This window comes from Lissotriton helveticus, chromosome 5_1 (assembly GCF_964261635.1).
Source record: "Lissotriton helveticus chromosome 5_1, aLisHel1.1, whole genome shotgun sequence".
Classification (NCBI taxonomy): domain Eukaryota; kingdom Metazoa; phylum Chordata; class Amphibia; order Caudata; family Salamandridae; genus Lissotriton; species Lissotriton helveticus.
The window spans coordinates 958,460,353-958,476,381 of NC_136065.1; the positions used below are offsets into that span (position 1 = coordinate 958,460,353).

The 16,029-nt window shown below is 45.8% G+C and overlaps 1 protein-coding gene across 1 annotated transcript in view; it reads left to right on the forward strand.

Annotated features, from left to right (window-relative positions):
- The window catches only part of CFAP46 (cilia and flagella associated protein 46), a 1,487,057-nt gene that overhangs the window by 833,463 nt on the left and 637,565 nt on the right, over positions 1-16,029 (forward strand). The window contains exon 42 of the mRNA XM_078643461.1: positions 14,332-14,529. Within this exon, the coding sequence (XP_078499587.1) occupies positions 14,332-14,529 (198 nt within the window). The remainder of the gene's footprint in view (positions 1-14,331; positions 14,530-16,029) is intronic.

A 16,029-nucleotide genomic window follows, 5' to 3' on the forward strand; every position in this document is an offset into this window, starting at 1 on the left:
GAAGTAGTTGACCAGTATGAGTACTTAGGTGTGATCATGGATAATAAGGGGACTTTCAATCTGCAAAAAGAAGCAATTAAAAGAAGAGGCAACTCGATCGCGGTAGCCATGAAATCGATCAAACAAACAAAGTCTGCCCCTAGCCTTATCCCACTGCTACAAGTCTGGCAAGCAAAACTCATCCGGCAATCACTTATAAGAGTGTGTGTCTGAGGGGAAGAGATGCATTGACTTTGGACAGAACTGTTTCTAGGCTGCCAAAATAATATTTTATTTACCAAAGTACGTCTCACCAGCCCAAATAAGGCTAGAATTTGGCATGCAAAGTCAAGAAATAGCCCGTAAACGTAAAAGTCCTATTTGACAGCATCTATAGATCGTCTGGGTCTCAAGGAACTCTGGGCCGCCTAAGGGTTCTATCCTTGTTTTAAACAAATTGTCAACAAAACAGTGAAAAAGCTATCACTAGTAGAAGACATGGCGACACTTACAGAAAGAGCCCACTGATGGTTTGTGGTTCACAGCTATGATAAATCCTCTCCAGAACCATACTTAGGCTCGGGCTTTAATAGAAAGAGGAAAGAAAAATATCTTCACTTTCGTTTGGGCATTTTACCTCCTTTACCGCGTCTTCCCCATGGAAGTGACTTCAGGATGAAGTAGTATGCCGCCTATGCGAGGACGCTAATGTAAGTGTATTACACCTACTATATATATGCAGAAATCGACAGGCCGAACGGCGACATTTATTAAAGCCAATCTTTGCAAGTAAGTGGATAAGAACCTGCAGACAAGCTGGGAAGGCCTGTTTTGGAGGTGGAGATGTACAACTAGCGTGTCGCGTTGTTCAATTCATGGAAGCGGCTGGGGCAAAAGCTTTTGTGTCAAGTGACCAGACTGCTTAATCTTTGCACTTCAAGGCCCTTAAAGCTAAAAGCAAATTCTTTCTTACTGCTGTTAACAACTAACTGATGATGGAACACTCCCTCTCTTTCTAGTTTAGAACATGAGCCTTGCTTTCTTAACTCACGGACTTTGTAAACATTTACTGACAACTGCTCTGAGCTTGTTAACATAATTTAAGAACGTTTTATATGTTTTATTGACATTCCAAATGGTTTTAGAATATGAATTTTGCTGCTGCCGCTCTGTGAATGTTAATATAGCTCATGAAAGGTATATATGTTTTATTTACATGGTTTTAGAAACATGAATGTTGCTGCTATTACGTTTTTCACATGGAAATTGTAAAGGTTTTAATTAATCAAACAATAAAATATTACCTTACTTTACCTTAACTCACGATCCACTACTCTGGGATATATATTTCCAGGCAGTAATGCTGCTAGCCTGTGACGTTCTGAGCGGATGGCTGGCCAGCAGAGACATCCTTCATGGCCCCCTCCGATTGCCTGTGGGGCCGCATCATTGGTGGACATAGGTCTCAGAACTAGACCCAGAAGTAGGACTGACTAATGCTAAGGAAGGGTCTGGGAAGGCTCCGGAGCAAAACTAAACCCACAGTCCACACAAGCATAGTCCCTAGTAGGACCGGTGGACCAAGCTCTATGGGACGGACAGGGAGGGGGTTGCAAAGATTTCAGCCATTCACTCGAAAGGGGAATGGTAATGTAGCTCCCCGAGCCATGACGGGCAGAGTGACACGCCCTGAGCGCTAACGGGCGCAGAGGGGCTTGCCTTAGGCGTACCTTTGGCGCTCCATTGGCGCGGCCGAGCTGGCATCGTCTTTAGAAGGTGTGGCTGGAGCTGGCGTGGGATGTATGACGTTAAAACGCATACTTTTACAACGCATACCGTTACAACGAGACTTTTACAACGCAAATACTATTACAACGCATGTATTTACAACGCATTTTTTTACAACGCAGGTACCTTTACAACGCATACCATTACAACGTAAGTATTGGTAAGTATATATAATTTTTTAAATTGTAAATTATTTAAAATTAATATAATTTAATGTAAGTGTATATAATTTAATTTAATTTCATTTAATTAATTTAATTTAAATTTAATTTTATTTTATTTTTACCCTGTACCCCTGTACCCCAAAAACCCAAAACTGACCCTGAACCCAAAAAATATCCCTTTACCCAAAAACTGAAAACTGACCCTAAACCCTAAAAATACCCCTTTACCCAAAAACTGAAAACTGACCCTGAACCCAAAAAATACCCCTTTACCCAAAAACTGAAAACTGACCCTAAACCCTAAAAATACCCCTTTACCCAAAAACTGAAAACTGACCCTGAACCCTAAAAATACCCCTTTACCCAAAAACCCAAAACTGACCCTGAACCCTAAAAATACCCCTTTACCCAAAAACCCAAAACTGACCCTGAACCCTAAAAATACCCCTTTACCCAAAAACCCAAAACTGACCCTGAACCCTAAAAATACCCCTTTACCCAAAAACCCAAAACTGACCCTGAACCCTAAAAATACCCCTTTACCCAAAAACCCAAAACTGACCCTGAACCCTAAAAGTACCCCTTTACCCAAAAACCCAAAACTGACCCTGAACCCTAAAAATACCCCTTTTCCAAAAAACCCAAAACTGACCCTGAACCCTAAAAATAACCCTTTACCCAAAAACCCAAAACTGACCCTGAACCCTAAAAATACCCCTTTACCCAAAAACACAAAACTGACCCTGAACCCTAAAAATACCCCTTTACCCAAAAACACAAAACTGACCCTGAACCCTAAAAATACCCCTTTACCCAAAAACCCAAAACTGACCCTGAACCCTAAAAATACCCCTTTACCCAAAAACCCAAAACTGACCCTGAACCCTAAAAATACCCCTTTACCCAAAAACCCAAAACTGACCCTGAACCCTAAAAATACCCCTTTACCCAAAAACCCAAAACTGACCCTGAACCCTAAAAATACCCCTTTAAAAAAAACCTAACATATAACATTTTAAATATATTTATATACTTACCAATACTTACGTTGTAATGGTATGCGTTGTAAAGGTACCTGCGTTGTAAAAACATGCGTTGTAAATAAATGCGTTGTAATAGTATTTGCGTTGTAAAAGTTCCGTTGTAATGGTAGTGCGTTGTAAAAAATGCGTTGTAACGGGTGTATACCGCTGGCGGATGTATGACGTTAAAACGCATATGTGTATCGTGTGTCATCTGGAACGCTGACCACGAACAACACGAGTCGCGTCCAATATGGCCGCTGTCCATGGTAACCCCCCAACAGTGCCGCCCAGTGCGTGAGGGGTATGGTGCACTCGAATTTATTTAAAAAGAAACCTGAGAATGACAACAGCTAAAAGCAATTCCCCTACTATGTAAAAACGAAATTCAAAGTTTTCCCAGGTTAGACACTAACCACCCCCCCCCCCCCCATATTCCCTCTGTCAGGATATCACAGATGCTTAATTTTAAAACAGGAGAGTGAGCAAAGCAAACTTTTCAGAAGTCCTACAAGGGCAAGAACAGAGGTAGTCCACAATGTCATCAGCCCCCTCCTCCTCTAACCCCCCCTCTTGCCACAGCAAAGCAGCCCTAGATCCACCATACTGGATCATGTTGGTCCTGTGGGGGGGTTGGCTTACTTATTTTCTGCAAGATTGGTAATCGGCCACTACAGACCTTTGGGTTCTCAATCTTGTAGAGAATGGGTATGCTCTTCCCTTTCGGGAATTCCCGTCAAATTACCCTCCTTGCCAGGGTCCTTGCTCGGAGGACCACCTTCTTCTCCTGCAGGAGGAAGTCCTAGCTTTGCTGAAAAAAGGTGAGAAAGAGGCGGTTCCAGAGCAGGAAAGGGATCAGGGATGCTACTCCCGGTATTTCCTGATTCCCAAGAAGGATGACAGGTTACGTCCAATCCTGGATCTCAGGATCTTGAACCTTTTTCTGACTGGCAGTGGTTTGTAAATAAAATGCTACAAGTGGGTTGCAGCATTAGTGTGTTGCAGCTTTCTTTACGCCAACCACTAGAGTAGCACTGCAAACTATGTCTACAGGCCTCCCCTTGTGACCTGTGTGCAGTTGTAAGCTGCCATTTTGACCTGGCTAAATGTACACTTTGCTAGGCCTAATCTTCCTTTTTAATAGATATAAGTCACTCCTAAGGAAGGCGCTAACAGCTCACAGAAAATACCATGGCCAGGCATGTGAGCAAGGGTGAGAGACTGTATTCAATGAAAGGTTGCAGCATCAGGAATTCAAGATTATTTTCATTCATCCTGGTCATTTAGGAAGATAGAGCATTGTACAGATCGTTGCTCACAGCCAGTTTCAGACATAATTACATTTATGAAGTCTTCACCCAGGTTGAGGTTCCAAGGTTCTCGAGAAGTTGATGTAGCGGCAGACGAGTAAAGTGAACTTCACTGCTTCAGTGTCAGCCACCTAATATAACCCACTCACCCACCATAACTTCTGGGTTATGTCTTCACAGTCATGGATGTAGTACATAAAATAATCAGGAAATTGCTGACAGCCATGATTTTGTTGTCCTTGAATTGGACTGCGAAAATATTATTCATGGCTCCCCTTTTAGGTTAGTGTAATCCTTAAAAGCTTTAAGGTTCTCTATTCCTTCAGTCTCACATGAGGGCAAGCTACACTTCCAACATACGCTCACATAAGACCATGCTTATCTTCTGAGAAGTTATTGGTCTATGGTCATAACATTTTAGATGGTTATTGACATCATTGTGTGAGTACAAGATTCTCACAGTGATGTGATCAGCAGCACTTAGAACCACTGTCAATATTTCTACCGATAGTACTGTGTTTTTCATTGCATCTGGCTGAGCAAATGTTTAGTGTAAGGGGTTATGTGGCTCCCTTATCTTTATTTCTGAGGTAAAACAAGGATCTTTTGTTAGCTGAGAACACTGTAGTCTCTAAATTTGCTTTTTTTTGTTTTTTACAGATTTGGTTGAGTGCCATAATATTATGTACACTTAAACCTATTTCTGGTACTGTTTTTGTGGATGAATTTTCCTTTTGAGTCTATACATAACCATGACTAAAAATGTCTGACTGTCAGTGTCCTTTTTTTAGCAACTATAATTAGATGTAAGACTAACGCTCTTTCATACTAAGGCTACGTTGGATTTATAGATGTCCAGACGCCTGTATCACTCTCGGATATGTTTATTATCAGTGCGTTGCTCTTTGAAGTACTTAAAACCTTTCTACCCAGTTTAAAGAAAAGTTCCTGCTTTCATCAATGACGGTTAGAAACTTTGAAATATTACTTAGGCTACATTGTACAGTACAGCTTTGCAAAAATATTTTTGTGGAATCTGGTTGCAAAACCCAGACCTTGTTCCTGTGATGATCAAAATGAGCATGCTACTCCTTGTTGAAACTTTAGGTAACCATTTATAAGAGAAGAGATAGTAAAATCCGTCTTACTGTCCATCAGTCTACATCTGGTTCCTGAGTTTCAAAGTCAACTCTTCTTCTGATATTTGTTCTTGTATGCAGACTGATGCCACCTGAGTTGGAGGGCAGTTTAGTGGCCACTTTTTTGAGAGAAGGGATCATGGTCAAGATCTCCCGGTAAGATCAATATTGTAACTGTTGTGAGAGAAAGATCTCATTCACACAACAAAAAAATAAATATGTTTAATGCCAGTTGGTCTTGCTTACTTTACATACTTTTGAGACACATTGGCGTTGCCAATGTTTGTTTAAAGTAGTCTTCAATGTCTGTTCACATCGATGTTGTATCGTCCACATAACTGCTGCTGGTTTTCTAGTAACCACTAGGTGGCACTGAAAGGCAGCAAATAGGTGCTGTGTAAACATGGCTGTGTTTGCAATGCTTCGTTTGGAGCAGGACGAATGACAAATCTACTGACAGTAAAACCAAAAAGCTTCTATTGGCAGGTGAAATACAGAATCAGGGCAAAGCCAAAATTAGGAGCAAGACAACTGAGATTGAAGGGAAAACCGTCCAATCTGGTGCATTGATTGGCACTCTGTAATATTTTATCGAAGGCCATCTATAGTGAGATGGCAACAATAGAAAAAAAAGAGGAAGAACTGAATTTTCTGATCTTGAACGATCAATATCTGAAGCAGATCATTAAGATACAGAGCATGTATTTGCTTTCATTTCTCCTAAGGCTACTGGCTCTAGGGAGAGGACTCTGTTGAGTTTGTCACAGTAAAGTAGACCATAACAGTACCTCTTGCTCTGGATAAGTAATCAGATGTGGTTTTTGAACGTTTTATGTGGGCCGTAGCTATAGATGATGAAGAGATGGATGGATCCCAGAGCTCACTATACCACCACAGATCTTAACATAAGTGGCTGCTGTATTGCAAAACACAACTCCACCATTGAGCCTTTACATTAGTGTTGGATCTGGCCATCTCTGTAGGTTCATCCCCAATCATTTTGCCTTCAGCCCATCTCTTTTATGAACCTATTTTTTTTCACGTTTAGGACTCTGTGCACTTTACCTCTGGTAACCAGTGCAAAAAGTTTTAGTGTTCTCTACTTTAAACATGGTAAAACCCGCTTAATCCCAATCAGCACATTAAATTTACTTGTCAGTTCCTAGTAAAATGGTACCACAGGTACCCAAAGCCTGTAAATCAAATGCTATTAGTGGGCCTTCATCACTTACTGGGTCAGTCACTTAAATAGCTTTCCTAAACGTTGCAGGCCTGACGTTGCAGCCTCGGTGTGCAGTTTTAACTGCCATTTTGGCTTGGCAAAATAAAGCCTTTGCCAGGTCTCTACCTTCGTTTTTAATACATAAATCACTTCTAGGGTAGGCTCTAAATAGCCCATAGGGCAGGTTACGTTGTATTAAAAAAACGAAACATGCACCTTTAATTTTTTACATGTTCTTGTAGTAAAAAACTCTCAAATTCGTTTTTTCACTATTGCAAGGCCTAATTCTCTTTTAGGAAAACAATGGTTACCCTATTACATTTAATAAGTGATAACTCTTGCTTGGGAGCAGGTATAAATGTTCATCGTGGAACTCTGAAACCTCCTCGACACAACATCACCAGACATCGCCTTCCTCACGGAAACCTGGATGAACGTCTCCTCAGCCCCCGACATCGCCATCGCCATCCCGGACGGGTACCAGATCATCAGGAGGGACCGCGTCAACCAGACCGGAGGAGGCATCGCCATCGTCCACAAGAACACCATCCGCATCACGACCGACTCCAACGACACCTTCGCCGCCGCCGAGCACCTCCACTTCCAGATTCACGCCAACCCAAAGAAGACCCTCAGAGGCACCCTCCTCTACAGACCCCCGGGACCACGCACACAATTCAGCAAAGACATCACAGACTTCATCAGCCCACACGCCCTCACCTCCGCCGACTACATCCTCCTAGGGGACCTCAACTTCCACCTGGAGAACAACAAGGACCGCAACACCGCCGCCCTGCTGGACAACCTCGCCAACCTCGGACTCAAGCAACTGGTCAACACCCCCACCCACTACGCCGGCCACACGCTTGATCCCGTCTTCTCATCCAGCAAGCACATCACCTTCAGCCACTCCACCGGACTCCACTGGACCCACCACAGCTGCGTCCACTTCAGCTTCAGAAAAACCACAACCCACCACCACCCGCAACAGGTTCCTCACAGGAACTGGAGCAAGATCACCGCCGACCAGCTCACCACCTCCATCAGCCAGAACCCACCTGCCAGCACAACGGACCCCAACGAAGCAGCCCGCAACTTCACGCAGTGGCTGACCGCCTGCGCCGACGACCTCGCACCACTGAAGAACCCTCCCAGCAGACTCAGAAGCAAGAAGGCCCCCTGGTTCACTGACGAACTCAAGGACTCAAGAAGACCTGTCGCTCCCTCAAGAAAGCCTGGCTCCTCGACCAGACCACCGACATCATGACCGCCCTCAAACACGCCACCCGCAAGCACCACCAGCTCATTCGCACCACCAAGTAAAAATCACTGAAGGAGCGACTGGACAACAACGCCCACGACAGCAAGGAACTCTTCAGCATCGTCAAGGAGTTCTCCAACCCCAGCACCGGCAACAACGACATCACTCCTTCACAAGATGTCTGCGACTCTCTCGCCTCGTTCTTCCACCGCAAGATAGCCGACATCCACAACAGTTTCGGCGCTCCACCCATGCACCCAACCGTCGAACCAACGCACCCCACTGCCACCCTCCGCACCTGGACCACGGTGACCACCGAAGACATAGCCCGCACGATGAACAGCACCCACTCCGGATCTCCAACCGACCCCTGCCCCCACCACGTCTTCAACAAGGCCGACTCCACCATCGCACCCCAACTCCGGGACGTCATCAACACCTCCTTCAACACCGCCACCTTCCCGGAGAGCTGGAAGCATGCCGAGCTCAGCGCCCTACTGAAGAAACCAACAGCAGACCCCACCGACCTCAAAAACTTCCGCCCCATCTCGCTCCTCCCTTTTCCTGACATAGTCATCGAGAAGATCGTCAACAGACATTTTGCCTTCTTCCTCGAGACGAACACATCCCTCGACCCCTCGCAGTCCGGTTTCAGAGCCAACCACAGCACCGAGACCGCCCTCATCGCAGCCACCGACGACATCCGAGCCCTGCTCGACAACGGGGAAACAGCGGCACTCATCCTCCTGGACCTCTCTGCAGCGTTCAACACTGTCTGCCACCGCACCCTAGTCCAACGCCTCAGCAACATCGGCATCCAAGAGAAGGCACTGGAGTGGATCATGTCGTTCCTCGCCGGAAGAACACAGAGAGTCCGCCTCCCCCCGTTTCGATCCAAGGCCACCAAAGTCATCTGCGGCGTCCCGCAAGGATCATCACTCAGCCCCACCCTCTTCAACGTCTACATGAGACCTCTCGCTGCCATCGCACGCCAACACAACCTCAACATCATCTCCTACGCCGACGACACCCAGCTGATCCTCTCCCTCACCAGAGACCCCGACACCGCCAGAACCAACCTACACGAAGGGATGAAAGACGTCGCCGAATGCATGAAGAACAGCCGCCTGAAACTGATCTCAGATAAGACGGAAGTCCTCATCCTGGGACCATCGCCCTCCGCCTGGGATGACTCCTGGTGGCCCCCAGCCCTGGGCACCGCTCCCAAGCCAACAGAACACGCACGCAACCTGGGCTTCATCCTGGATTCCTCCCTCTCGATGACCAGACAAGTCAACGCCGTCTCTTCATCGTGCTTTTACACCCTTCGCATGCTTCGCAAGATCTTCCGATGGATCCCGACCGAAACCAGGAAGATGGTCACCCAGGCCCTCGTCACCAGCCGACTGGACTACGGAAACACCCTCTACGCCGGAACCACAGCCAAGCTACAGAAAAGACTCCAACGCATCCAGAACGCGTCCGCCCGACTCATCCTGGACATCCCTCGACGCAGCCACATCTCCGGCCACCTGAAGGACCTGCACTGGCTCCCCGTCAACAAGAGGATCACGTTCAGGCTCCTCACCCACGCACACAAGTCTCTCCACGACCTGGGCCCCAAGTACCTCAATGACCGCCTGACCTTCTACACGCCCACCCGCCAGCTACGGTCTACTAGCCTCGCCCTCGCCGCCGTACCATGCATCCGAAGAGCCACCGCCAGAGGCAGATCCTTCTCCTACCTGGCGGCCAAGACATGGAACTCCCTCCCCATCCACCTTCCGCTGACCCAGGACCACCTCGCCTTCAGGAGACAACTCAAGACCTGGCTGTTCGAGCAGTAGCGGACCCCTTCCCCAAGCGCCTTGAGACCCTTCCGGGTGAGTAGTGCGCTATACAAGTGTTATGATTGATTGATTGATGTTTGGTATCTGATGAATTGTAATTTCGAGACCTCTTTAATGGGCTTTAAGTCAAAATTCTGAATATTCAATGTTTAGAAAGTTGGTAATTCTTCTCCTAACCATTTAGTGTCTACAGACTTTATCTTGGGTTACATGGTTAGGTGTAGTTGGCTGTTGGCCTTTGTGTATTCTCCCAGACAGTATCACAGCAGAGGGCATGGTTACTGGCAGGATAGGCCATTCTGACTTGATGAGATGGGCAGCTGTCATCCATCACACTTGCATTCAAAGAGACTGCCTCAGCTCACACACAAAGACCTTCACACTAGCCTTTTGTGACTGCAGACAGACTGGGACCGGGGCAGGGAAGCAGAACATTCCAGATACCTCTTGGTCGGAAAACCCAAGAAGCTTTTCCCATTTTAAAGCTGGCCTCTGGTGTAAAACTGGGACCCTCAGACACACTATTCAGTACACTCCTGTGCATGTGGATGCTACAGAAGGACTGCCTGCTGTGAGAGTACTGCCCTGCTGCCTGAGCCCTACCCAGCTGTCTGAGAAGGAAGACTGGACTTGTAACCTTCCTCCCAAGCTACTTGAGTGATTCCAACTGTTAGTTAACTAGCCTCTTGTTCTGATCTCTGGCAGCACAACAAGCTTCAGAGGCCACCATTCAATAGCCCGGCTGACCTTCTGCACTGCAACTGGACCTGCCTGAGCCCTGATGGCCTCTGCTGGAGTAAGATCCTGAGCCCCAACAGCTGCCTCCCAGGTCCCACACCCTCCTAGACGAAAAGGAGAAATACTGAAGTTGTGGGCTCTTTGCTCCTGCTAATTGGCCCGTTTGCACCAAGATCTTGCTGCCTGTGCCAACCGCCAATGAGAAGCTCCGGTGAACCAGACTCTTCGCTAGAGCAATGACCGGCAATGCGAAATCTGCATTTTGTGCTTCGGCATTGACAGCCTTTGGTGACCACCAGTGAAAAGCTCCAGATACTGTCTGCGATGCCAGACAGTATCTTCGCTCTACAGTGAGGACCGTCCTTAACGCCCAGCCTGCTCTTCAAGGTACTGCAACGGCCATCCACGGCACTCTTCCTGCTCCTCGTGGCCTCCTCCACCGTGAACTGAACTCTTTGTGCTGGACTTTGAGAAGGTAACTTTTTCAGTGGGACTAACCTGGTCTCTCTATCCAGCCACGTTCCATCACAGTCAGCCTGAACGTGTGACTTTCACCAGAGAATTGGATATGGTGCTTTCTGCTTTTAGGCACTATGCCTACCTTAAATCTTTGAAATTATAAATCTCTGCTTTTACTGGTTCGATTTTAAAGTGTGGGTGTCAAATAATTGATTACATTTAACTATATATTTTTAAATGAGTGTGGGATTTTTCTTTTGTTTTGTTTTCACTTTATTACTGTTTAAGTGCTGCATATATAGTATGCAAAGGTTAATTTAGTGACTTTTTGTGGTTTATCATAAAATGGAGTATGGCTGTTGCTGAGGAAGGACTCACCCACCCCCAACCAACAACCTAATTTCTTTGAATTAGTTACAAACATGTTGTTGTATCATATCCAATAACTATTCATGCAATTAGCTAGGGTTAAATAGTCTAATCATGTATTGACGCTAAAGACTCTGTAACAGTGTTGATAAACTTAGTAATGGTCCTTGATGAGCAAACATGGATGTGCTGAACAGGATTACCATGTGAACTTTATGAGAATGCCATTTAACAGGCGATGATTGTTGTAAAATGTTAATTAATTTCTATGGTGTTTTAAATGGAATAGAGTGACTGTATGTTTATTAGAGCTGGCTTTTTAGAACATACAGATTTATTGGCACTATCACAAGCTTTGATTCAAATTTAGCTCTAATCATACACAACCAAGACAAACCCTCCAAAATTAGAATTCAGCAACATCAATTTGCTATCTAAAGCCGTTCAAGAGGCAGACAAAAGCAAACAGCAGTTATCCTCATCAGCTGTGCCAGTAGCCTCTCTGATTGAGCAGCCATGTGCACAATATACCCTTAGAGCTATGAAACCAATAAAGAGATTTGATTTCTATAGGTTTTCTGCAATAATGGTAGGAGAATTCTTGAGATAAATCAGTCCTTCAACTGTTTTTAGAAGGTCATTCCCAGCCATCTTCCAAAATCAGGCAACTCGCATCCATTCATTCCAACCAATTAAAACTGCAATATGTGAGGTGGGCATTCTCCTCTCAAAAGGCAGTATGTCGGGTATTTCAATTGCATTGTCGTCACGAGGATTCTGCTCAATATAGTTCTTAGTCCCCTAGCAAGGAGAAGGTCTGAGACCAATTCTAGACCTTTGCTTTCTAAACAGATTAATGATGAAGCCGATCTTCAAAATGGCAACCCTTCAGATTCTTCTAAAGCTAGATGTACACACTTTTCTCCTATACTAAGAACTACAGATTTCTTTATCTCACTTAGACCATGCCAGAGGAAGTAGTTCAGACTCTACGATGCAGGAATCCAGGACAAGGCCCTCGACTGGATCTGCTCCTTCCTCTCCAGCAGGACGCAGCGGGTCAGACTCCCCCTTTCCTCTCGGACCCCACACCTATCACCTGCGGAGTCCCCCAGGGCTCCTCCCTCAGCCCGACGCTCTTCAACGTCTACATGGCTCCACTTGCCCCCATCGTCAGAACCTACGGACTCAACATCGTGTCATATGCAGACGACACCCAGCTCATCCTCTCCCTATCCAACGAGCCCAACACAGCCAGACGCAACTTTCGAGAAGGCATGGAAGCCGTCGCCAAATGGATGAAAAACAGCTGCCTACAACTAAACACCAACAAAACAGAAGTACTCATCATGGGCCCAAACCCCGACGCCTGGAGTGACACCTGGTGGCCCACCGCCCTCGGAAACCCGCCAACCCCCACAGACCACGCACGCAACCTGGGAATCATCCTGGACTCCGAGCTCAAAATGGACCGCCAGATCAACTCTGTCTCATCTTCCTGCTTCCACACCCTCCGCCTCCTTCGTAAGACCTTCAAATGGATCCCCCTCGAACACCGAAAGACAGTTACTCACGCCCTGGTCACCAGCAGACTCGACTACGGCAACGCACTCTACGCCAGAATAAACAAAAACCTCATCCGCAAGCTACAGAACATCCAGAACGCTGCCGCAAGACTGGTCCTCAACCTGCCAAAACACTGCCACATCTCCCAGCACCTGCGCACACTCCACTGGCTCCCCGTTGAGGCGAGAATCACCTTTAAGATGCTCACCCACGCACACAAGGCCCTCCACGGCACCGGACCAGCATACCTGAACAGCCGACTCAAATTCCACGCACCCCAAAGGACCCTACGATCAGCCCAGCTTTCCTACGCTGTGGTCCCCCGCACCAGAAAGACCAGATCGGGAGGCCGCTCCTTCTCCTTCCTCGCGGCCAAAGCATGGAACGCCCTTCCGCTCCACCTCAGACAGACAACATCGCTCCCCATCTTCGCAAGAAACCTCAAAACCTGGCTCTGCGACAGACCCCCTCCTTGATGGAATGGAACCTGCACCCCCCCAACCCCCCCCCCACCCCTAGCACCTTGAGACCCTTACGGGTGAGTAGTCGCGCTTTAACAAACTCCTGATTGATTGATTGATTGATTGAGATTTGTGATCAGAGAAGAGCCTTTTCACTTTAGCATTTTCAATTTTTAGTTCTTTACCTGGACACACTTCACAGCCTAGAGTTTTCAACAAAGTGAGGCAGTTGTGGTAGCTCAGATTTGAAGACAGGAGATTCATATGAATTCATACTTCAGCATTGTTCATGTAAGCACTGTCTGCCTATTTGGCCATACCCAACTTCCTAAAAACTTTGCAGAAGGCAGGGAATTTGTTCTTTTACTACATACGTATGGCCTGATTCACAATTAGAAGTAAATGTACTCCAAATTTAGATATGTCCGCTGACCCAGCTGACATCTCTTAACATTGGCAGGAACTGCCCTCACAGCGGTTCCTGTCAATGCATTAAAGGTTTGATGGATGGTACAGACAGAATGACAGAAACACCTGTCACACTTTTAAAATGTTTTTCTCTTTTCAAAAACAATATCGAATGTTTTTGAAATTACAAAACCGTGTGACTCCTACGCCTTGGGAGTTGTCTCCTGTGGTGCAAGGGTAATGTTAAAGTTACCACTGCCCCTTCTGGTGGGAAGGGGCAGTGAAACCTGTCCATTTGACTGTCCACTCTAATTCGGGGGGAGTAGTCGAATAACCAAACCTCTGACAGCCTTTATTTCATTGGGCTGTTGGTGGATGTTGGAGTATGTCGAAGATGAAGTAGTCTTTGTCACTGATGTACTTTTGGGCTGCTTGTCTGTAAACCAGGTGTGAGACCTTCAGTTTGGCAGAGAGTATCCTCAATGCCAAACTCTATGTTAGCCACTTAATTTAGTTTAGCATATATTGTGCTTTTGTCATTCATGTTTTTCAGCATCAGAAAAGCTGAACTTTAATGCCAGTTTATATTTTTCAGACTCGAGGGATCAGCTTGCCAGTCATGAGAAGACTTGCTAGTATGAAAGTTAGCCTGTCAGAACTGACGTTGGAAATGTTTAATCTTGATTGCATTGAAAATCAGAAGAAGATTTTACTAGAAAAACAAAAAGGGTCAATGCACAAAATGATTGAAGAATTTCTAGGAGCAACACCTGACTACACGTCTACAGAGATGGTAATTCTTTGGTAAAATTTGTGATACTTTGTAAAGTCTATATTTCATGCAAAGTAGTCTGAAGAGTTAACCGAAAAGGCACTAACTTCTGATACAGTATATATTTAAATGATGTATTTTTACTTGTTTAATGTTTTATATGTTGGTATTTAACTATTTATATGTTTATGTGGTTTCGTAAATAGGCTTCTTTTCCAGGGGATCCTCGTCAATAGTCATAAGCACTGAATAGTACCGCCCATGTGCGGGGACCCCGGAAATAACAAAAAATATAGATGAAAACATATATATATATATATACAGCCAGCTTTCTCTCTCTCTCATTCGCTCTATAAAAACATATATAGTGTTTTCCATATCAATGCAGCCCACTTATAGGAGGTTAAACAATGTTATAATAAGTGTCACTTGAACTCTTTTTAATGAGTAAGACTCATGAAAAACTGCAAAACAGCAGACATTGTTAGCCTACAGTCTGCATTGAAAACCAGTAGCATAGAAAATGAAAGCAATTGTACAAAAAACGGGTACAGTGCCTTTAAGGCAGCCATGACCCCTAGCTTCCCATCATGCCTCAGGGGTGACAGTTAGGCCAGTTGTTATTTCCAGCTCCTTCAGTCAGGACACTAGAATTCACAGCTCTGACTTTTTTTGTCCAAAAATAGATTTCAAAATCTACTTTTCTACTGTTAACTTGGCATCTTTATGGCTTTAGAGTGAAGTACTATCATTTTTTAGACTGAAAAGGCTTTTATATTCTGTCAAAATGCCTTCTCTTTTTGACCCATGCCCTTCTTGTGGCAAAAATAAGGCTAGGACTGACGACATTCAGTGTTAATTCTTTGCCTCCCTGACTCTCACGAGACCTGTCAACATTGTGAAATGCTGTCCAGGAGAATCATCAAGGATAGGGAGAGGATCAGAGTGTATGGGCTCTCTGAAAGAGGTAGGCCTCCAGTGAGAGAGAAGAAAAAGAGAGCTAGATCGACATTGAGAAGCAAGATTCCACTCTCTTTGCCTTTGGCGTTGGGATCGGCGTCGAACCTACCAGCGGCGAAGAAGAAGGCGGCGTCAATGTCTTTGACGGTGCAGGCGCACCGTTCGACTTCAAGACCAAAGACCATCCCAACTTTGAGTCAGGTATCGGAGCCTCCTTTGACGTCAACTTGGCGACGTTCAATGTCAAGGAACAGATCTCCGCCAGCGTTGGAGGAACGCTCGGCATTGAGACATGATGCTCCATCGGTGACCTCACGCAGGTGATCGATGCAAAGCACAGGTCTTCATCTGCCCCCTCGCACAAGCGGTCGACGTCGAGGCAAAAGACTCTGCCGAGATCGACGTCGAAGTGGGGACAATCTTCGAAATCGAAGCAAAAGTTTCCGCCATCGCATTCCCAGAGGCGACCGATGCCGATACAAAAGATCCTACCATTGTCACCCAGAAGATCGACATTGAAACAGAAAACTCCATCTTCCTCTCACAAGTAAACGTCGAGAC